The 24,778-nt window shown below is 37.8% G+C and overlaps 1 protein-coding gene across 1 annotated transcript in view; it reads left to right on the top strand.

The window, feature by feature from the left end:
- USH2A (Usher syndrome 2A (autosomal recessive, mild)) overlaps positions 1–24,778 on the top strand; it is a 589,735-nt gene that overhangs the window by 148,529 nt on the left and 416,428 nt on the right. The window contains 2 exon segments of the mRNA XM_004685238.1: positions 4,963–5,107; positions 18,806–19,036. Coding sequence (XP_004685295.1) covers positions 4,963–5,107; positions 18,806–19,036 — 376 coding nt within the window.

Raw genomic sequence — 24,778 nt, 5'->3', positions numbered from 1 at the left:
GTGTGGCAAATGGTATTTAATTTCCATTGTGTGATATCTCCTTCTACCAGACTTTACAGGCCACTCCCATGATCCTTTTGGTGGATCTTTTTCCTGCTACACTCAGGAAGTTGGTCATCTTTCTTTGATCCATTAATAGAACCCAGCAAGAGTGCTCACACCATAGCATCTGCTCAGTTGTATATACAAATTTGTAGGCCACTGTGCCTGCTTAGACAGAATCTTAACTGCTGCAGAGCCCTCTCCTCTTCTAGGAGGAGCTGGTCACATCTGTACTTTACAGTAACTTGGTCTGAACAGTATTCCCAAAGTATGGAATATGCTGTACTCCAACCGTGAGGTCTAGCACACCTTCCTTCCTAGTGGTGGTAGATGCAAGATGCAGTAATTTGATGTCGGCCTTGCAGGTGGTGCCCCCCTCATGTCTCCAGTTCAGGGACCCCCACTTTCTGCACGGATGGAGCAGCCCCATTAGTATTCAAAAAGTCTACCTTGTACTCTCTGGAGCTGCAAATTTTACCAACACCTTTACATATGTGCTATTTCTTGTTGGTCTGGCCAACTTAGTGGGATGTTATTGATACTGAGTAGCAATCCTACCCAGGAGGTTTTTGCGTTTTGCCTTAATTGATTAAAAACCTTCACATCTTTTTTGTCTTTCAACTTTGCATTGATAGAATCCAGCAAAAGTCAGCTGATCCCACAGTCCTTTCTAATATTAACAAAAATGGAAAGTCCTACTTTCCTCACAATAGTCTATATAGTTAGCAGTTCCACCAAGCCAGTGATCTTCCTCCCCCTGGTAATTCACCCCAGGTGAGAGTACCATCACTGATGAAAGTGTTCAACTGCACCACTGGAACATACAAGCAGTTCTCAACACGCCACCCTGCCTGGGATGAGGTGCTCACTGCCAACAGCTGACTGGTCATCTAGCCCCAAAATATCATTGTAGAGTTTCCTTCTCAGAGCCACTCTTGCAACCACTGTCTCAGATCAGTTTCCTCAGGAAAAGATGCTGCGCTAATTTAAAGACCAGAGGTTTATTGGGGAGTTTCTTCAGAAACACCTGTCAAAAATGCAGGAATGAATACAACATGAAATTGAACTATGATGCAAAAATAACAGAACCTAATCACATCCTCTGCAGCATGCTTGAGCTGAAATTATCCTTTCGTCAACAGTTGGATCTTTTTACCTCATTGTATTACTTTCCTGGAACTCTTGTAATGAATCAACAAAGTATGAATGATACAAAACATCAGAAATTTCTTTTCTCACAGTTCTGGGAGCCAGAAGTCTGACGGCAGGCCAAAAACTCAATTTTGAAGGTTTATAAGCACTCCTATGTTCACTACAGCACTCTTTACAGCAGCCAGATCATGGAAACCATCTATGTGTCCCAGGCTGATGAGTGGATAAAGATGATGAGTTGCATAGACATACTGGAATACTACTCAGCTAGCAGAAGAAGATTTGTGATAACATGATGGAATCAGAAGAGAGAATGCGAAAAGCAAAATGAGTCAGAAGGAAAAAGACTTCCAGATGATTTCATTTAAATAGGGAATATAGAGAAACAAAGCAAAGGGTCAGAGAAAACCAAACAGATAAACTCTAGAATTCTGACTGCAGCATTGAGGCCATGATGCCCATTGGGCTGCGGTGGAGGACATGGTGCCCATTGGGCTGCCTCAGTGGTGGTCTAGAGTAGTGATAGACACCTAAAGAGGTGTGGTCTACACCTCAGAGCCACGTATAGTACTGTAAACCAGTGTTATTCAGTAATGATGTACAACAAATTCCAGAAGACAGCCAAGATTCCAGGAGAGCTGCCTTCCTGCTCTCTTCCTTGCAGCAGACCTCCGGGTCTCTCCCTGTGTCTGTCTCAGGGTCTGTGTAATCCTGTCATGTTTTCTGTAAAGAGGCCAGGTGTTGGATTGTAGGGCCTCCCTTTGTCCAGAAGGAGCTAAGAACATGTTTCCAAATAAGATCAGGTTCTGCTGTTCTGTGTGAACTGGAGGTGGTGGGAGACACTGTCCTGCTCACAGCTGAGGGCTTTGCCCCCTTCTGAGTCTATGTTGAAAGCACACATACATCTTGAAGCCAGAGGAACCAGTGGGCATTGGCTTTCTCTGTCACTTCCCATTGGGCTCCTCCTAAGTGCCAACCAACTGGCAACTACCTCACACAATAAAAACACAGCTAGTAGAATGTGTATCAGTAAACTTGAGCCATTTAGTTTCTAGTCCAATACATTATGGGATTTAAAGTTGTCTTCACTATTCTGGGTCTTCGATATTATACTGTGTTATAGCTTTTTCTGTTCTTTTATTTGGTAAACTTTCCTTATATAATGTGCAGTTCACTGTTACTTGCTCTATAGTATTCTATTAAAAAATAAGAAAACAGACCTTTTATATAGCAATCATTTTATAAAAATATAGACTTTGAAGTCTACTTTTTTGGTTGTTTGTATCCTAATTCTGCCAATTGCCAATGATATTAAGCAAATGTGTTTCAGGTTTTATTCACTCAAAAATTGGGGAAACAATTTCTGCTTACCTATATCATTTGTGGAACTTAAAGGGCAGATAAACATTAGATATTGTTATTACAAATAGGATAATGTATTACATGTGGTTTGTAAAATGGCTATCATTTCATGGGCAAGGAAAATCTTTTTAATATTAACCAAATGGCAGATATAAATCTTTTGTTTAGAAGTCTTTCCCCTGTTGTTGAACTAGAACAATTTATGACCTTTATTTTCTTTCTTGCATGAACATCTATCTACTTATTTGCACAGTTAGGGAAGTCTAGTCAAGAGCAACAAAGTCAGAATTTTCACCTCATTAATTAAATTTGTAATTAAAAACCTTTGGTGAAAAAGTAGCCAAAATTTATGGGGAAAGTCCATTGTTAAAAAACAAACAAAAGGCCCTCCCTGGTGGCGCAGCGGGTTAAAGCGCAGCACCGAGAAGCTAAAGCCACTTCCGCATGAGTTCGATTTCCGCCTGCCCCGGAGGTGACCACATGGCGCAGCATACCTCTCCTGACCCGCCCGCTTCTCCCCTTAGCAGTGTGCTTCATTGATCTGCCTGTTCTACTCCCCACTCTGTCTCTGGCGAATCCTCTAGCCGCCCCAGAGCCTCTGGCCTGTACCCCAGTTCTGTATGCACAAATAAATAAATCTTAAAACAAAACAAAACAAAACAAAAAACCCACAAATTATGGTAAAGGAATCTTGGACTAAGAATGTGGCAGAGGAAATATATAGACCCTATATAGAGACCAGTGGTGAAATTATCAATTTATTACAGTCTCCTACAGAGTTCTTCCCACTTCTCTAAAGATTTCTCCCACAGAAAACTTCCAAATAGATAATTCTTTCAAGACATGTAAAGTGACTATATGAACATTAGAAAGACAAATTTATCAGAGTGGTGGTTTTATGTGCTACAAGCTATAAGGTCTTTTAAAATTCATGTCTTCTATAACATTGATATGGAGAGAAGTAAAAGCCCATCAGAAGTAGTATTTCCATACATATTTTCTGATTCTTGACCTATTTCATTGTGTATTTTTTAAAAGACACTTGGCCTACAAAATGATGTACCTTCCTGGATTGGCAATACCTTAATGCATTTTATACTTAACACTGCTTGCTTTTCTAAAAAATCCACATTAAATACCCCGGTTGTTATAAATCAGGTGACTCTCATAACACTATTTAGTAAACTATATTCATTTCAAAGTTTTATTTATTCTATAAAGTTTTGTATCACTTTGGACTAAAGAGAGTTTTCATATTCTTAACACCTCAATAACCAATTTAGGATTAGATAAAATATTAAAAATTTAGTATGATTTCCCCCCCTGATTTCTAAATGCAATTGCAAGAAAATAGCATCAAAATTTAAATTAGTGCTAGATTTTTAGGTTCTTTGTAATCACCTTTGTTTTTTAAAAATGTCATATAAATATTGTAATTTGTCTTCTAATCACATTGCTTGTGAACATCTCACTTGAGTTATGCAATGTGTAACCAGTTGCCAGGCAAATGATCCAAATGAATTTATTTGTGTTCCTAAAATGGAGTATCACTAGCCTTTACAGTTATTCAGCACTTATAGTTATGGAAAATTTCTACATATGAATTATATATACCACCAAGCCTTAGAAAAATAGTTTTGTACTCGTGATTGGTGTCAACTTTATTCAATACCTTCTTTTGCTGAAAATAACTTTCAGTGGTTGTGTTATAGACTAAGAAAATTTACATGGTTGCTTTTGATCAACTCTGGTTGCAATGATAGGAATACCTCTCTGTGTTAATTGTTTAATTATTTGTTTATGGATGATGGAGCTGCTATCAGCAACCTCTGCTCTACTTTGTCATTTTCATTGGAAATTATGTACTAAAGATATTTTTAAAAATGTGACTGATCTAATCGTACATGCTTTATATATATATGTATTTTATAAAAATGTTAAGTGAGAATTGACCTGTGGCTGCTCAGTAATATGTGTACATTCCCCTCTTCAGTCTTTTTATTTTAAAGAAAATGATGGTGCTGATTTAACACGCTATCTTCTTTCAAATAGCCTGTGGACATCCCTGCTCTGGCTACTTTGGGCCAGTTCCACGGTTTCATTTGGACTTTTCCAGGATGAAAATGAAATTGTCGCCTCTATTTCTACCATTGGTGACAATAACCATACAACCATGCTGCTTTACGAGGCAATAACTTGGTTCCCTCATTTATCCACTCAGGAACCTGATTATTACCTCATAAAACAGTGTGATTATACAATTATCAATTAAATTCTAGCTTGTGGAGACTCCTAAAAAAAATCCCTTTTCTTAATAGTGGTTGGCAATAATCCCCTCTTTATTCATGGAACTCTGACTGCCAAGAGTACATTTCTCACACTTATTTATTTGTTTTTGCCTTGAAGATACCGTACCAGGCTAAATCCCATGAATGGCCTTATATTGGGGAAGAACTGAGACCTTGTAAGACATTCAACTTTACTGTTGTCCTCTGTATTTCTGCTGGATGTGCTACCAGCTCTTCTGGAGCAGGACATGCATTGGCAGCAGGTAAGCAAGCCTTAATGCACAGAAAAGTACACTGTGTATTGATAAGTAAGCACATACAAATTCATTCTCTATTTTGCGACACAGTACTTGTCTTTTCTGTTTTTCTCTTATCCCTGACTGTTATGAAGTTTGACATTATTAAACAAACAAGCAAAAAGAAACCCATTGGGTTTAAGAGGTGCTATGCTCTGATCTGCAGCTCCTTCAGAGTAAGAAATGTAGTTACATATAGAATCCGCTGTCCCACTGTGTTTCCCATGGCACCCTGACAGTTGTTACTAGTGTTTAGGTGACTTTGTTGTATGATTCGTGATATCCCTCTTAATTTTGACTTGTTTGGGGGGTGGGAGGGATAGTGCCCTCTCCTGTCTTATGAGCTAACAGCAGATATTAAAAAATTCTGAAGTGCTCTGAAAAGGCAGTAGCATACTTATCAATTTATTTATTATTAATAAGATGCTGCTAAATTTATGAAATTTAAATAAGTCATGATAACTTAGTAGGAAATGGCTTATATAAAATTTTGCTTGTTTCACTTAGAATAAAGTACGTTCAGACAGAACCAATTACAGCTATTACTAGCATTTGTATAAACAAATTGACATTAAGTATATTTTAAAATGGAATTTTTTGTTATCAATCCATCCAGGGTTAGTGAGCTGGTGCTTTTTAAGGAAATATTCAGAAGTGAGGAAATTAAGAGACTTCTAGCTGAGTTGCAAATATTATATAAACAAAACATTCCTTCTTAATTATCTTTGGGTCCAATTCTAATTTTTTGTTTGTTTGTTTTAGTTCTGGAAAAATATATTTGTTTCAAAGTATTCCATCCATATAATTTTATTTGTTCAAATTTTCCATCAGTGAGACTGAGTTCCAACTACTAGAATATTATGTTTTACAACCTCTATAACAGAAATGCTGGTGTTTACAAATGTACTTACTATACGTGTATTTCAGATGTGTGTATGTATTTCAGGGGTACCTAGTATAAAAAAAACACCAATCTCTTGTCAGACTGTATACCTATTATTTATTCTTGTATACTATATCAACATAGAGTTATTAAAATAGACAACCATGGAAAAACATTGCCTATCTCCTGCAGGAAAAAAATGATACAATTAGCATCTAGAGAGTAAAAGTTGAGAGCTAAGTCTTTTGAGCTGGAGAAAGAAGAAATAAGAGCACAAGATGTAAATGTCCTGAGTGTGCTGGAGGTTAGTGGACTTGAGTGTGCAGTAGAGCTGAGATGAATGTGATAGAGCATCTACCTAGCCAACAGTAACAGAGTCTTGAAGGCTCCACACAATGCCTGTCCACTTTGTGCTGGATCCCTTACTGTTAGGGGATTTTCTGCCTCTCCATAGTATAACATGGTTACAGACCTCTGTGGTATATGGTTCCCAGATATTCTTGTAGCTTTGACTTACATTCTTAATTCTTATCCCAACTGCTTGGTTGCTGTCCTTTCACCTTCCCCTGACATCCCTCCCAGTGACATTTTCAATGCCAGTATCTCCCCACCCAGGTCTTTCTCCAGTCTGTATCTCACACGGTGCCTCTCTTGGGTGCCTCCCATGCCATTACTTCAAGCACTATTCATTAGACTCCCCTCCCCATGGGAGCTAGTGAGTCTTTTTTTAGACACCAGCAAACTTCAGCAATTGAAGACACATGTGCTGATCACTAGAAACTGGAATCCTATAGATGAAAAGGGAAAATGAGAAAAAATGTCTGCAAGACAGAGTCCTCCCTGCTCAGTGCCACAGTGATGACATCTTGCTAATATCGACTCACTGGTGGCAGCAAAGATCTTGTGGCGTGGAAAACAAGGCACCTGGTCTCCAGGAAGCATCATTTAGTTACTGGCAAGGAGGCTTAAGTCCACTCCTGGCCACTGGAAGATAAACGAAGTTTAAACCAACCTAAGCCCTCTTAATCTGCTTTCTGCCACTTCATCCTTGAAAAATAGAAGTTGGAAACATCCCCTATTTCTGCAAGCTGTGACATGTGCAAATTAATTGACTTTTTTGCTATAGAAATTTACATATTTGGGGGAAAAAATAGTAGACCATCATGCCACGGCTTGAAGCTAGTCTCTGCCATCTCCTGAGTAAATCGTGTAACCTCTGTGCCTTACTTGTCCACTATATAAGTAGGGGTAGCCTATTTTGTAGGTTACTTGTGAGGATAAAGAGTCATGTGCAGTAGGTATCTAAAGCAATGCTTAGTAGAGAGTATACCCTCAATAAAAGTTATTTTACCAGTATTGACATAATTATTAAATAATACTTTTAGCAACTATAAATATAGAATTTCTAATGTTGTTGAAGTCATGAGAAATTCTAATGCTATTGGAACATAAACCCAACAATGGTGAGTCCTGAAAAAAAATCTTAAACAGCAAAAACTCTAGGAGAACTGAAGTCCAAAATCATTATTTTTCATTCGGGGAGGAACAATGTCATTCAAAATTTTGATAGTCATTTCAAATCTTTGCTTGAAACGATATATATTTTTTTAAATATAGAATTATCATTACTATATTTTGTTGTGAATGCTTCATTCAGTAAATGTCGATTAAGGGGATATAAGTTTAAGCCCCGTGAGCGTTTCAAAGGTAATCTAATAGTGTCTGTGTGAAGGTGTTGGCATTTGACAAATGGGGATACCACATGGGTGCAATTGAGAAAGGGTACAAGAAAGCTATGGGAACAGAACATGGGATCAAGGACTTTGATGTCAGAGACTGGGAAGTTATATCAGATTAAGTGGCAGTGGAGTTGGCCTGCAAAGCATTAGTGAACGTCTTTGCAAGTATCTGCTAAACATATATCATGTGCTCATCCCAGTTCGTGAGACTGGCCCTGTTGCAGGCAATGGCATGTTAAAATTTGGGGTTCTTGGCAGAGGAATATAGATATGGTTAATGGAGTCTAGTAGACTTTTCTAAAAGGCCAACAAGGAGGAAATCAGATAAACAAAGATTGAAAGAAAGGAATAGAGGAGGAGCAAGGCAAATACGTCAAAGTTAAGGAAATAGAAGGACTGATGCCGGAGGGGAATGCTGTAGACCATGGTGATGCCATTAAACATAGTGGAGGAAAAACGAATAAACATCTGAGTGTTAAGTCAGACCACATTCATGCAGTTTTATCCAGCCAGCAACAGAATATGCAAATCATGAGCGATTCAGACTTTTTAATCCTCTGCATATAGATGGGAGCTAAAAGCATAGCAAAAAGTTCCAAATAAAAGTTCACATCTCAGTGAATGTTTACATTTTGGAAAGAAGAAGAAAAGGGTTTTAGAGGGTGTTGAGAAATGGTCAGTCAGCAAAAAAGAACCAGCACAAGTGGGAACGGAAAATTCAAGGGAAGAGACTTCTAGAAGGACAGTGGCTGTACTGTCCTGTGTTCTCAGGATGGCAAGAGAAAGGTGACTTATAAACAGCACAGGGTCACTGGGCATCTTACAGGCAACACTGTGTTTAGCGAGGTCAGAACAGAAGTGGAGACTTGAAGGATTAAACAATCTCTGCAGAATTCATAATGGTGTGGTTCTTTGACAGAATTTTCCTTCAATTTTAATTTTTAAAATTACATTAACATTTTCCTTTTTAGATCTTTATTTTCTGAAGGAAATATCATTTTAGAGTTTTTCTGAGAAAATGTTTCATTCTTTATTGTGAGCATATTTTGCCAGAGCTCTCTGACTCTTCATGTACAAGAGAACAAAGTCACATGAAAAATACAAATAGAAAAAATTATTTTGATTGCCATTTGATTTGTTATAAAATAACCACTGTCAAGGATGTTCAGATCAGAGAGCATGGACTTCTTTGTTCTATTCCAAGCCAACGTACACATCCAATTTCCCTCTCGCCTCCTTTATTTTCAGGAAGTAAGCTTTTTTCTAATTTTTTTCTAAAATCAAACATCCACAGGTACCTCACAGATATTAAGTCATAGCTACAAACAATGAGAAGGCAATGCTTTGGGTGGTCTGCAGGTTTGGTATTGGAAAGGGGTAAGAGTTGAACTTGGAACTTTATAACTCTTACAGTTCTGTTTCTTTAAGTGACAAATAGAATTTAGAGGGTATATATAACTCTTACAAATTCTAATGCATTTGTAGGAAATGTAACTCTTAAATCTAATGTATTTTGTATTGTCATTATCAGATACTAAAAGATGCCAGTGACCATTCAAAAACAAACCCCCCAAAAAAAGCAACAGAAGTTAAAAGTATTGTTCAGTCTTTTCAAAGCATTGAATCATGAAAGTATGTTTATTCCTTAAGTATCAGTTTCAAAAATCAAAATTTGTGAAGATTCAAAAATTCTGAGAATTACAATTTAAATATATTTTCTCAATTAGCTATGCAATACGCATCATGTGTTTCTTCCAGAGTCTTCCATTTCTACTCCTTTCATTATCATGCCTGTAACAAAGCCTGAGAACTAATGTGGGGACTTTTCTCCATGAGTAACTGTATCACTCTCTATTGCAAAATCTTCCAGTATCGCCATGGATGGCTTAGTTGTTGCTTCTGGAAGTATGAGGGTTGAGAGCTATGGACTGGGTTCTTTTAGAGTCACTTCTGCTCTTAGATTATCCTTTTATTTTAGTAAACTTTTGTCTTTTCACTCTTTGAGAATGGAGTACCATTTCAGCCTTTCTTAAGTGATTCCTTTTGGAGTTCTTGGAGGAACAATGTGGTATTTCCTCTGCCTGTCATACGTTAACCTCTGCCCTACCAGCTTGGAAGCCCCTATCTCCCATTAAGATAGCAATTAGTGATGCATTACTTTTTTTACAGAATCCAAAGTACAATGTATATGCTGTTTGCTGCTGGGTTGAAAACACATTGTTTTGCATGCAGGTACATAAGTCTTCATTGTGAATAGGACCCCGAGTGATTAAACAAGCACTCTTAATATGTTAATTTATAATTTTAATTACAACAATCTTGTATATATAGTCATTAGTGAATACTAATATAAATATTTTTCTATCATTTTATTCATAATGCATAAACCAATCATCCCGTTACTTCTCGGAGGTTGCCTGTTTTTGTTTCATAATACAATCTTTGTTCTTAGTTATGAATGCATTTTGTTCCTTCCTGTCTTGAATAATCCCTCATTAAGCTAGTCACTTTCTGCTCCATGCTAAAAAGGAAAAATTATCATGCAAATGTGGCATGCCATATTAAAAAGCACATTACCAAACACTTTTGTGGCTGTCCTTCAATTAGTTTCCCTTCTTTGAATTTAATTCCATTTGTTGTTAAACTCCCGACTTGATGTATGGACTCATGAATTCGAGGCTGCTGCCAAGGAAGTGGGGGGAAATCAAAGCCTCTTGGAAGAGCTGCAGAGGCGAGCTGAGATGAATTTGCTTCACCTTTGACAAGAACACTTGAACAGCCCTGGGATCCTCTGATGATTCAACTGGGCTAATTATCCAATTATTTATTTCAAGAATAAAGGCATGGTTTCACAATTAGAGAAGTGTAAAGCAATCTGAGAAATTTGATAATGACAGATGACTTAAGTAACTTCTAAGATAAACAGTATCTGTGCAAACTTGTCTCAGCAAGTGTTTCTAGGCAGTGCTTCTTGTGTCTGCGCAGCAGTGAAATCCTGAGCAAATGGAGAGTTTTTGTTTATTTGTTTATTTTGCTCTCTCCACAACAGAGATGATTTTACACTTTTAACTAACATGTCAAATTTCCCTGGCTCTGAAGCAATGTTTAAGTTGTATTTCTCTTGATTAACAGCTTTTGGTTCAAAGCAATACTTTTTAATTGCCTAATGATAGAAGTCAGTTCTTAGGAAAGAACCGCACATTTAGGAGTTCATTTGCAGTATAACTGAAAAATTCGTTGCATGGCAGTAAAACAATTTCCTGTTAATTACAAGGAGAAGAATTTGCTGTAGTATGCTCACAGATTGCCATGAATCATGCAGCACTCCTAGAGATTTATAACAGATGTGTAAGTGGGATGAATTAGCAGGGTTTAATAACAGAGACACAAATCATGCAGACTTCAAGGAGCTTTAATTGATATACTAGAATGTGACGGGCATGAATCACTCAGCTATTCAACAGCACTGTAACATATGGTCAACTCAATATGCTGCATCTTAAATCGGTTGGTGAGTCCTTGGTTGTCCCATATGGTGGAAGCAATATATTTTTCATGATTAGAAAAAAATACACCCATTTTTTAAAGAAATATGATTGCCATGCATGTTTGTTATTGAACAGTCACCCGAAAGCCAAACTGTGTGTGTGTGTGTTTTTATGGTTTTATTTTTTTTTTTCTTAACATGTCAACTTCCCCAAATAAATAGAGGCTACTACTTTGTAATACCAGATCGCTGGAGGCTTTATGGGAACCAGATTGGTGCTTGTTGGCACACTTGATCCACAGTAAAGGAAAGAGAGCAGCTGATGATTAGCTGTGATTGTCAGGGAAATCCTTCAGACTTGGGCATGGGGGTGGGGGTTGAAATGATGTAACTTGCAGAGAAGTTCAGGAATGCCCAGGTTTGCGAAGAGAACAAAATGAATTGAGTGTGGAACCCTTAGCTAGATAGAAAAGTGGTTGTGATTACACATCTATTGTAACAGTTGATATAAGGTTGCTGACTAACCTCTTAATTAAATGTGCTGTCCTCTAGGAACTTTCTAGAAGACACTGTGGCAGGACATCATAGAGATGGCCCCACCCCTTCTATGTCACTCTTGATGACATTTTTTACTGTATGAAAACAGGTAGCTTGATGAACACCAGTAACTGGTAGCATACGAACATCTTTTTACTGAAACTGGGATCTGGCAGCTTTTGGAAGAGCTTTTGCAGCAGTACTAAATCTGACAGACTTGAAAAAGGAATTTTTCTGGTTTAGAACTGTGGCTGCCAGAATTTAATGTCAACAATTAAAATTTATTTTGATCCTTACCTACTGTTTATTACTGTTTGTATACACAACAGACCTTACTAATACAGAGATGCACTATTAGATGGAATTACCATCTGTTCAGATGAAATGCTGGCATCTGTCTTAGCTGCTAAAACTGAAATGATATTATTTCTAACAAAACAAAATTAACTGCTTTTTACTCACCAAGTTGAATGTACGCATGTGCCCAAGGAAGAAGCTTGTTGATGAAAAATGTAATGGCCTCCCTGTTCGTTGTGTGCTTTAGCAGGGGGTTCTTGGTCTTTTTGGCTTGTATAAGTGGCACGTAAGATTCACCAATTTTGATACATCACGTTTGCTTTATAATGTGTTAACTGTGCACAGTAATTAAAACAACACAATGAAATATACAAAAATTGAATCAAGGCGACTGTAGCTTGCAAAGTATTTTGATAGGCATGCCCTAAGTAAGTTCAAGGGGATGAATTAGATAAAAATTCATTTGAACATAAGTTGCCATAAGTCCCACAGTGACACCTTTAGGAAACTATAAACTGTACTTCTCTGCATTGGACTGTCCTCAATTTTCTCCTACAGTGATATGTATATAAAAGATTTATATGCAGCCACCTCTACTTTTCTTTCTGAAACTTAGAGACCACTATCTTTTTGAAGTTAGAGAATTGGGAGGATTGAGAACAATGGCAGTTTCCATATTGATGTTGGGTCAGCAATGCTGCTACTTTCTGAGAAGCAAGAATTCAGTTCTACATATCACAAAATAATAAATTGTGCCACACCAACATTTAATGCATGTACACAGTGCATTAACTGTAACTGTAGTACATTTATTTGTGCTGAAGGAGACTTGAAAATGATTTAAAAATCAATACTTTACTGTCAGAGAAGCAAGTGTTACGATGCATTTAAGTAGTTAATTGCATAGGCCCCATAAAAGCTTCAAGTTTGGGTAGCAAGAATGCCATAATTATAGTCCAAGCAAGTACCTTTTATTAATGGTGGACCTTAAGAGGCGGTCGTTGCTGTCACCCTTGCAGCTGTACCCACAGCCCAGAAATAATGGGCCGTCTTCTCTCTTCACATGTAGGATGCTAGTTATCTGCAAGTTATTGATGACCACAGGCAGGACTGTGTTGTGTTTATTCACCAAGGAGGTGAGTCTCTTGAAATTCTTCAAATGCAGTGCTTATGGCCTTATATTATAGAACAAAGAAAACCCATAGTATTGCTATACCAAAGTACTGTAAAGAAAAAGGTGGGTCAGATCTGAGGTGATGAAATGGCTGGATTCATGTGGGATCCAGCACCTCTTCATGGTGTACTGATTGAGAAGCACTGCTGGAAAATGCTCAATCGCAGACTTTTGAAATGGGAAGAGTTCACAGACGTGCATAATGTATCATGTTCTTTTAAAAATGAGGCACTGAAGAGCCAAGAGCCCAAATCATGTGATCAAGCATAGGCTGACTTGCTGTCCAAGGTGAAGATTACAATGATGCCATGTCTTGAGAAAATGAAAAACTTTATTGCAAGTTGACTGCCAAGGAGGCAAGAGAAAACCTCAGGTCTACCTTTCTTCAGGTGGGACTGTGAGCAATATTTAAAGGGTTGGAAAATAAAGGGCATAAAGAAACTATTAAAAATGCAAGTTGGTCTTGGATGGAGCTGGAAAAGATCATGCTTAGTGGGATAAGCCAGAAAGAGAAAGAAAAATACCGGATGGTTTCACTCAGCAGGAGTAGAATGGACCAGGCGAGAAAATAACAAAAATAATGAGCAGCCATATACCAGAGACATTCTGCGGGGTGGAGTGGGGAATGGGATCAAAAATGGGAGGATGGGGAGGGAAGTGCACGGGATTATGGTGATGGCACACACTTGGTGATGGGAAACCCATGGGGATTACAATTGCGAAAGAAAAAAAATGTACAAAATGATGTAAAAATGAACTTATAAAAAAATGCAAGTTGGTAGTTTCTGGTGGCTGCTTTCTGCTTAATTATGGTATACCTTGAAGTCAGGTCCAGAACTATAGTGAATCTGAACACTGCAAAGTTTGAAATGTCCATTAACCTATAAGCAGGCACCTTCATTTCATTTCCCATGGCATTTGCATACCAGATAGGTGAGAAATTATGTTGAGGGCAGCAAATGTTCCTCTGGGTCTGTTTTCTAAAACACAGCTGTGAACTTCTAAAAATGTCTGTTTATTTCTGTTTTAAACTAGGGTTAGGTAAGACAAGCAGAAACAGGAAAGAGCAAGCACCGTGATCATCATGGTTTCAGCAATATATTTAGCCAGTGTTCCCATAACTGGAGTCGAACAATAACCGAAGTTTGCTCCTTTGCAGTTAAGTCCCACTCTCTCATGAAGGAAACTGGTATACAAAGAAGTAGATGGAAAAGTAGATTTTGTTCTTTTTTTTTTCCCCCAAGTTAGGTTGGTCAGTTAGCAAGGCAACACTGAGTTAGCTCTGAGAGTTAGACTCTGGGGGAAGACATTCCTCTTCTGGATACTAACACAAGGACAGTGCTGTAGGGTAAAATCTAATGGAACATAATGGCTTCTTAACCTAGAATTCTCCTTCATGTTCTGGGTCCAAAGCCCTTTCATAGGTGCTTTGGACTAACAGTGTTTGGCAAATTGTGTGTCCAGGGTCACTTTTTCATCTCTGTCAACAAACCAGGATCATTTCATATCAATAAGGTATCTGAGAATGCTTTCTCTTAGTTTTCTGCTTACACACCTGTGAAACATAGACAAATTGTTTATTTTGGATTCCTGTCTTCAAAATTGAATGTTGTTTTAAAGAACTGATGTAGCCGTGCCATCCTCATAGTCAACAATCTCTTCCTTGAAAACAAAGAGATTAGACTTTACAGGCCTGTCATCAGCAAGAGCTCCTGTTCATTGAAGCTTCAGTTCTTTTCTATAATGCTCAAACTCCACACTACATAAAATTTGTAAGTGTAAATTTTTGCATTATGATATGCTATTAATCAGATTATAAAGCAATAAATGCTGCATAAAGAAAATGTATATTATCAGAGCAATTTATAAAAGAATATTTACAACTAGAAAAGCTAGATTAGACAGTGGATTACAAAGCTATTGCAAAAAAAAAAGTAAAGAACATCACAATTTTCTTCCAAGTGGAGATAGACTTTATAGGCTTTTTCATTGAGTGATGGATATGAAAGATCCATCTTACACTTTACATTTATAAGAGGGTATTCTAAGTAAATACAGATAAGTTTTTAATGTTGACAAATTGTATCCTTTTATACTATTATTTGAAATATGCGTTATTGACTAGTAATACTTGTAATAATAATGCCTTGTATTTGCAAAAAAATTGGCTTTGTAAAATCTAAAGCAATTAAGTATATTAATTTCTAAAAGTAGTTACTGTCATTATATTTCACTGAAAACGTAAGCTACATTGTAAATAGGAAAACTGAGGCAGATATATGTCTTGTGTTTTTTTTTCAAAACTTGTGCAGAATTGGGAATTTAAAAATGAAATGCTATGTCTAGAAATCTGCAGAGACCTTTCCATTAGTCTATGTTTCTTAATTTACTCTCTTGCTATTAACAAGTTTATACCTTTAAGCCTTTTATTTTGATAACCTGGCAATCTTTTGTTCTCCTATCTCCTGGTGATTCTGTTGGTGTTCAGGAATATCTTTTTCTGTTCGTCCTGCTGTTTATGAGTGTGTGACCAGTTTCATTTGATAGCAAATCCCCCCTCTGTTCTTAGGGGAACTCTAAAGATAATGACTCAGTAGGGCGTTCACCCTTTCAAATCCTCTAGTTTAACTCCCCCACGTAAACTGCAGCATACCAGCTGGGAGGTTCTTTGGCTTTTTTAAGCAAGACAACAAAAAAATCTACAGTCTAGTACAACTCATTCTCTGAAATTGACTTCCTAAGAATGGTCTAATTGTTTGGTGGAATAATTTTCCTGCAGATCTAAAAGGACTCCACTTTTGGTTGGAATTTAAATCCTTAACATTAATTTTAGTAGGTTCTGAATGCAAGAGTGTCCTTATTGATTATAATTACAAATAAAAAAAAAGTGCACTCTCACTTTGAGATATTTAAAATCAAAAATACGATAATAAAAACTCACCTAATTGTTCAAATTCCATTTTTTTAACTCCGTTAAGAAGTGATTTTTGATGTATGTCATCAGTGGGGAAAGGATTCTGGATATAAATCATCATCATTATCCTTATCCAGCTGGGCGGTTGGAGTAAAGGATTATCAAATGTCAAATGGAACCTTGAGGGGTAAGCTAGAAGAACAAAATCTTCAGTTATTAAGTTTAGGAAGCTTATTAATATATCCAAATATTTAGTTAAAATGGAAATCTTATTCTTAACACCCCTTGATAGATATAATTTATGATTTTTTAGGTCTTACTTATCCAATATGTTAACCAAATACAACTTGAAAATAAAATTAAATTTGGAATTTCATTCCTCAGTGTCACCACATATTCATTACTCAATGGTTGGATGTGGCTAGTTGCTACCGTATAATATGGATTTAGAAAGGATCCATGATTAGAGAAATTTCTATTGGATATTGCTGAGATAGGTGGCAATTTTAGTGAAAAGTTCATTCCCCTCTATTAAAAAAACCTAAGCATTCTTCAGTTTAATACAGGCAATATAATCAAAGAACTCAAACTTTTGGACAATTAAAGCACTTATGTATTTGTTCCTCCTTTGCTTCCCTGAGCCCAGGAATCAGAATCTTTGACAGTCCTTTTTCCCCAGTAAAATTCATCATCCATAATCTGTCTGTGAATACAAAGGTGGAACTCCAAACTCTGAGGAGAAAATGAGACAAGAAATTTCTGGATGACTTAACTTCGTATTTGTTTTGGGTTATTTTGAAGCGGTATCATAGTTTGCAGGATGAAATCTTTGAGAACCCACCATTTAGCTAATTTTTGGCCAGGAATACTAAGGGAAGTGGTGCATAAATTTGACAGATTCATATATACATAAAAATTTTTAATATCACATGGTTTACGCTGGTAGAATTGTTAATTATCTTTTTAAGTTGCTGAACCTTTTTGCTCAGTGCCCTCTCTTCCTTACTAAAAGTTAAAATAGAAACATAACTAATTGTTTCTCTTTGGAAAGCTGGCAGATGTTTTTTATTTTTATTATTTTTTTAAAGATTTATTTTTGCATCCAGAACTGGAGTACAGGCCAGAGACACAGGAGCGGTGAGAAGATTCACCAGAGGCAGAGTGGGGAACAGGACAGGCAGATCGATGGAGTACACTGCTGAGGGGAGTAGTGGGTGGCAGGAGAGATCTGCTGTGCCATGTGGGTCACCTTCAGAGCTGGGGATTGAATTTACACTGAAGTGGCTGCAGCTAGCTTGCAGTGTTGCATACTCACCCATTGCACCACTAGGGAGGGCCACTGGCAGACCTTTCTAGAAACTAACAAAATGTAACTTTTCTGAGCTGTTCTAAGGTGAATTCCCTTTCATGTGTAATGGTGCCAGTGCTTGTACTTGCATCATATTAATCTGCATCCATTGCAACCACCAAATAAGGCTGTGTTAACACAGGTGTAAATTATAAATCCTGAGTTTGCATCCTAATCTTTTTGTTGATTATGACATTTGTTTCTTCACTTTTATGCTCAAATTCAGCTGACACATGTGGACTGAATTTGAGTTTCAGCCTACCTAAACTCCTCTTCAGTAACTCAGTTGCTAGGTTAATTCTCTTTCAGGTTGGTTGTAAGGGGAACTCCTGATCTTTGTCCCTCCTGAGGTTTCCTAGGAGCCTCCAAAGACTTGCCAAGGCCCCAGAGTCCATGTGGACCCCAAACACCTTATGCTCGGGAGGCTCTGGGGGTGGAGGTGACCTAAGGGCCGAGGCACTTCCCTGTGTCTGAACTAAGGTGTATAATCCCCAGATCTCACAGTCTGTCCTTCAAGTGGATAATTTCTTAGATTTCCTGACTGTTCTTTGTTTATCTCTTGACACTTAACCCTGTATTTACTTTTAAAATGAGAAAAATTCATGACTTTTTTTGTGGGGGGGTTGTTTTTAAACAATAAATGGTTTGGCAAGTGTAGATCATTATCTCTGCATCACTCACTGGCTCTCATAGATCCGTCACCATTGACCGGGACAAGTTTTCCTCCGACTCCCGGGTCCGTTTGTTCATTTCAGTCCTCTCCTTGACCTAGTAAATTGCAACGTGACTTGATACCATGTGAGCAAGGGGTGCGCCCTTGTGATCAGTGCTAGTCATTCACTTTTGGCAGGTCTCAAGTGTAGGATGGGGGTATTCGTAACTCCTGGGTGAGGCAGCCCCACACTGCCTAGAGGGAATTCTCTAGCAAAAGGGGAAGGCACAGAATCTATAGAGCTTGCTTGGCACAAGGAGTCTGGGTTGGTCACCAGCAGACTAAAATAATGTTTGTTGTTTAGCAAGAAAGAACAGAGAAATTATTCACACCGAGAAATGTTACTTAATCATCAATATTATTTTTAAGTACTTGTTAGTTATTTAAGTTATGTGAAGTCCCAGTGAAGATAAACTCTATTGTGTTTGAATTTCCCAAGTCAATATAAATACTTGAGGACCATGGCCGATTGGATTTTGAATGTGATGCACACAAGTGTGCATATGTGTGACTGTCAGTGTCTTGAGATAGAAATCAAAAATGCTGAATCTGACAAGTGTTTTCCACTACTTAGCACCTGCCAACCTGAGGCCCCCTCTGGTGGGTGGCATTAACAACACAACCATCCAGAACAGGTGGCTTGCCCCACAAGAATTGCATGGACCCTCACCTCCTTATCTGCTGGGAAGGAGAGAGACATCCCTTCTGGCTTCCAGGGCCACCATGATGCAACAAGTCCATTACATAGGAAAAGGATATGATGACTTTCCCAGAACCACCCACCCCATCAAGGCAGTCTCTACTGGTAAGTGTACTTGACATCATTTTATTTAAGAGGAACTGGGCTTGAAAGTGTTTTCTATCATTTTGATATCCCTGTACAGTGAAGGTCCTGTGCCTGTTACAGAAATACTCATTCAGTTCTTTGATAACTGTAGTTTCATCGTGCCAACATGCTCATGGGAGAAAAATGTGGGTTAGTGAAAGAAAGAAAGGAAAAAGAAAGTAATGGTCGACATGAGCACTGTAATGATGCTTAGACAAGACAGGGCAGACCGCCTGTTCCTCAGAGTATCTCACGTGCTCTCTGAATGGTGTTGTGTGGGCAAGTGAGTATGTGAGAAGGGCCGTGATGCTGGAGACTCTCAATACATACCAGGCTATTAAAAGCTGTAGAATCACAAGCAAACTAACTGACTTAGCCAAGTGTTCCTAACACCATGTATTTGATATAGGGATGTTTGTGAATATGTATGTGTGTGCATAACAATTGTCAGAACCCCGTGTTCTTTGGGGAGTGCTATAGGAAATGTAAATTTTAAGAGAATCATACCTTTTATGGGCCTAGACTGGAGTTAGGTAAGTAGCTTCCTGTACAAACTCTAAAGCCAGCATAAAAATTCAGGAATCAATATAAATAATATTTAGTGAAATATTAAAAATGAAAGCCAGTGCCAAATATACCCAAGAAAATATCAAAAGTGTAAATACAGACAGGAGCTGACCCTCACAGTTTGGCTCTGACTCATTGGCTTCATTCAACTTGTCATATTATTGGTGCCACAACCTTCTGGAAATCTTGTTACCTCTCTGAATTGTAATTTAAAAAACCTATTTTTACTATGATATGGAAAACTACTTATGGAGCATCTATCATTTACCCAATTAAAAAATATAAAGTATAATATATATATATTATTCTACAAGCTCATAATGATATTAATCTCCTCTTAAAAGTCAAGTCGCAATTCTGTAATGTATAGATGGAATGGAATGGAATTAGGGTATATAATGTAACTCAAATAGCGTTGGTTTATTTTTACCTAAAGTAATAAATAGTTGCTTTTAAGTGAGGCTGGCTGCTGATGTACATTTGTAATGAACCATGATTATGTCCTAGCAACAGGGATTGAGATTAATTCATGCTTACCTACTGGCCTAGTACCTCAAATTCATCTCAGAGAATTAGAAAGTCAACCACTGAGCTCCCCTCCAAGGCCCAAGTTCTGCTTCATATTCATAAATGTCAAAGAAAGGAAAGACAAAAGAAGAATAAAGGGTACGTGGGAAAGAACCTGTGGATGAGAAGTTAAAAGACATTTTCTCAAACAGAAGTAGACGCGCCTTTCTGGTGCTCCCGGGGCTGGCGACGTGTTTCTTCTCAGAGAAAGCAGCTGGGTGTCGCCTGTGTGAGCATGACAGCTTGATCTGCCGGCCAGCCAGCAGACACACTTTTGAGGGGCTCACCTCCTGTCATGGCAGTGAAAGATAGAGTGGCCCATCCACCCTTAATAAATTTAGTCCTCTGTGCCGTCCCGCCAGCCGGCCTCAGACTCTGAGGGGCTGGGGCTTGGGGCAGATGTAGTATCTGGGAATTTTTCCAAATTCCTCTTTAAAAAAGTTAGGCTGTAAACACCGGGTCACCTAGCAGGACCCTTCTGTCTCTAGCACAGCCTCCAGCTGCACGGAAAACATGTTCCTTCAAAGGACAAGGTTAGGAGGGCACAGTTTTGGCTGGAATGACTCCCTGGAGTGTTGGTGATTCCTGGAGAATCAGAGGATCTCCTGCCTCCAGGCACATTGTTGTGAAGACTCTCTGCTCCTCTCCATTGCTGGCTCTGCCTACCTTTTCAAACACCCTTTTATGTGTAAAGTAACAGGTCCATGTCAGGTCATCGGTTTCAGCCTTTGGCTCAACTGGCAGAGTTGGTTGAATGAGTGTATTGTTAAGGGGAGGTTTGAGTAAACTTACCCATCCAAGGATCTAAAATCAACCCACTTGCTCCCTTTGCACCTGATCTTCCCTAAGTGAAGATGTAAGTAGTGTATGATTTGGCACCTCCCATTTGTTCTAAGGGTCCTCTCATTCACTCCCTCTGCAGCCTTGGAGAAGGGGTATTTTTTCCCCTCATACATGAGGGAATGAGACTGAAACCCTGGCTCCTGCAAAGTTCAGGGCTGAAATGTGAACTGGAGTCTCCCATTCAAAAGCTGGCATTTTGCCCTGGAAGGGGAAGGAGTCCCTGGGGGCAGTTATTTGGAAGATGTGGAATAAAATTATCTGACATTAATCAATGGTGAGGGGAGGTTATTATCACCCAAATATTTCTTACCCAATACTGCTAAGCTTTCTGGATTTGCTTCCAGATGTTAGCTCTTAGGTAACAAGCCGTAAATAGTGCTGGCATTACTTATTTCCTGTATCCCCAAAGACTCATGGGGAGCAGGTTTTTTTTCCCCATAGCAATTCCAGAGTGATACTAGAAGATAGACATATAATATCTGAATGAAATTATTTTAAGTGCACTGAAGTACTATATGTTAGAAATTTCAAGTAACTTCCTTTGTATTTCATGCTGTTTTTAAACTTTGATGCAAACTTAATGGGAAAATCTTAGAACTCTCTAAAATGCCGCTAGTATTTTAAAAGTAAATAATTATAAGAAGAATTAAGATATCTGTTACTTTGAATTACCCAATTCAAAGTGCAAGGTACTAAAATTTAGATTTCTAAAATATGAGTGGATATCTCAACATTCACAATCAAAATATGTAATAATATATTATTATAGATAGTTTATATAGGAAAGATTGTGAGATCCTACCCACTGGTAACAGGATTTGTGAAGATATTCATCACATGTTCCCTGGTCTGCAGAAGTAAGTTGAAAGCCTCAGCAGAAATGACTGTTGCAGGTGAAGGCCGAGCTTTGCGAATCTTTGCCTCACCTGATACCATGAGAATCACTGTATATTCCGTTATACCCATATTGTAAATGACTGCGCTTAGAGTTGTGAATGAACTCTCTTAAAATCTGCCCCGGGGCAGAAAACTTAACCAGATGAATCTTTTTTGAGATCTGTTTTGGGCCTCTTTTCCTTTCTAATACAAGTATTCTTTCAAACTCTAGCTTTCAGAAAGAATTGTTATAAGTCCTTTACAAACTAGTATAAATTTAGGATCCTGTGCTAACTCCCCACTTTTATATACTTAAGAGGAAAGAACATGGAGTGAACTAACTGACGATGTTTCTGAGTGAGACCCCATTGTTTATTAGCTAAATGTAATTAGAAAGTTTAATCATTCTTGTGTCTTTTTGCTTTTCTTTAAAAAATTGCTACCCACAGTATTGCTATGCAACAGGTCGGGGGCAGGGGGGAGTTAAAGGCTATAGTCTACCTAATGGACATTGCTTTGTGTCTGCCACACAGATAACAATCATTGATGTTTTGAGTTCGCTATGGTGAACAAATATTTGTTAAGTGTCTACTAAGAGCTTCTATAAGAGTCTTGTAATTTATGTAATCAAATGCATTCATTCATTTGCTGTTACCCATACAAAATATGTTTGCCTAGATGTTATATTGAATAACATGCAATTTTCCATATTAAAATGTGATACTACATTTTGCTACGAAAAATAGTTAACTTACCTAATATTGAGACATGGAACAAACTACTTTTTCTGTGAGTCTAATCATGTACTGGCTGCTTGAGGCCTCTGACTGCTGAAATTTCATGTCAGAGGAAAATAGAATCACAGAAATACAAGATAAAGCTTATTACCAAGTTTGCTGTGGGCTTAAATAATACACACTTTCAAATCATGTTCAATTGTGACTCCTTTTTATAATATTATGTTGAAAATGATTTAAGATTAGTTTAAATTTACTTTACTAATTTGAAGAACTTAGTGATAGAATATAGTATTTTCAATTCTTAGGTTATATCATATGGTATCAAGGCCAATTTAAAGTAACTTCATAATCTTGTTACCAGAAAAACAGGAATACTAAAGGTGAAATATTTCCTGGTCACATGGGGTTAACAGGGCTTTCTCCTCCCCAAATAGGAATAACAAAGAGCACAGCCCCTCCTTTTTGCCCCCCCCACCAAAAAAAAAAAAAGGTATTTTGTGTCTTTGGAGAAAAAAAATTCTCATATTTTTCTTAAGAATGCAGAATAAATCTCTTGGCTTACACAAAGAATTTGGCCCTTCCCTGTAAAGATAGTGATCCAAATGGAACCTGGTAAAAGCAGCAAACTAAAACACATCTCAGATTGGCATACCAAAGGTGACCCTCTCTCTCCTTGTCACTTTGTTTTCCTGTTAGTGAAAACAGGTCCACGATCATTTGGGGGAAGGTTTGACTATTGTAGAATCCAGATGCCAATCACACCAGCCTTTCAAACTGCCTTGCTGCTGACCCTGCCCAGAAATCAGGAAGTGCCTTTGGGGAGATCTTTGTAGCAAATCACTGGGGAGCTGAGTATACATGTACACCTGGATGCAATTCCCTTTTATTTGTCTTCACGAGAAATGTGATTACTGATGTTGAATATCTTGCAGATGAGAACTCTCTACACTTTCTTCATAATAATGCTGTTCAAGGACACTAAATGATTGTCATACATTTTTGTCTCTAAGTATTTGCCTCCCCCAGAATGGCTGAACAAAAAATACTTTAGGATTGAGAAATATGATTAATTACTGACCTATAGAGAGAGAAGAGCAGCCCCCAGATCGATATTCTTTAAAGCATATATTTTATATCTTTACAGTATGATATGTATGCTTTATTATTATTTGGAATTTTAGTGAGCTGGGACATCTAAGCACTTCATTAAAGGAAAGCTGATTATAAGCAGTGAGAGTGAAGGTGCAAGCAGGGCAAACTTGTACAGATCGACTAATTAGTAAAATCATATTAATTCTGACCTTCACCACCCTTGGTGTCCCAGTATTTGTTTTCCCCTGACTGGGAGCAAGCAATTTTGCCAGAAAGTGCTTTAGAAAAACCTAAATAAATACAATTCCACTGCTTTCACAGCAGATTTAAACCATACTTTTTATTCAACCTCTGAGGTTCCAATTTTGAGTATAGTTGTTGAAAAACAAATAGAAGGATCTACTTCTGCCTAGTAGTTTGGCAGACAGACATAATGATGTAGAAAAATGGAGACAAGAGCAGCCACAGAGAACTTGGATGTCACTCTGGACAATGACGAAGCTGATTGTATCTTTGATATGACCAAATTAGGAGTGAGGAGGATATTTATTTGAGCTCATATGTGTGGATTTGAGATGGACAAGGACCCAAATGTATGTCGTCCTAGAATAAAAGAAGTCCAACTATCCCATGATAATAAGGATGCTAAGAAGTAAGCATCACAGCTGTTTAGTTTCACTTCCTTAGTAGAAAGTTACAAGGAAATTCAAAGGAAAAGCTTCACCATAACATTGGTGGGTGGGCTTGGGTTACCCATTTACCTCACTCGCTAAACGCATCATGAAGACCAATCTCTGGTGGATACACTTGTTTTAACCCTTTTAAAAAAATGAATGACATTGAAACCCACTTTTATCATGTTGCCTTGTGCATGAAGCATTAACATTGGGGTTGATATTTAGCAAATGTAATTCCACTTTGGAATTTTATCTTGGTTTACACAAAAGAATCATTTCAATATATGACTTTTTCTTTCACCAAAATTTTGATATCAGATAGTATTGCTTGGATGATCAATTTTTTTTTTAAAGATTTA

The sequence above is a fragment of the Condylura cristata genome, unplaced genomic scaffold (assembly GCF_000260355.1).
Source record: "Condylura cristata isolate star-nosed mole 26May11 unplaced genomic scaffold, ConCri1.0 scaffold00018, whole genome shotgun sequence".
In the NCBI taxonomy this organism is placed as follows: domain Eukaryota; kingdom Metazoa; phylum Chordata; class Mammalia; order Eulipotyphla; family Talpidae; genus Condylura; species Condylura cristata.
This window is presented reverse-complemented; position numbering and strand designations above follow the sequence as displayed.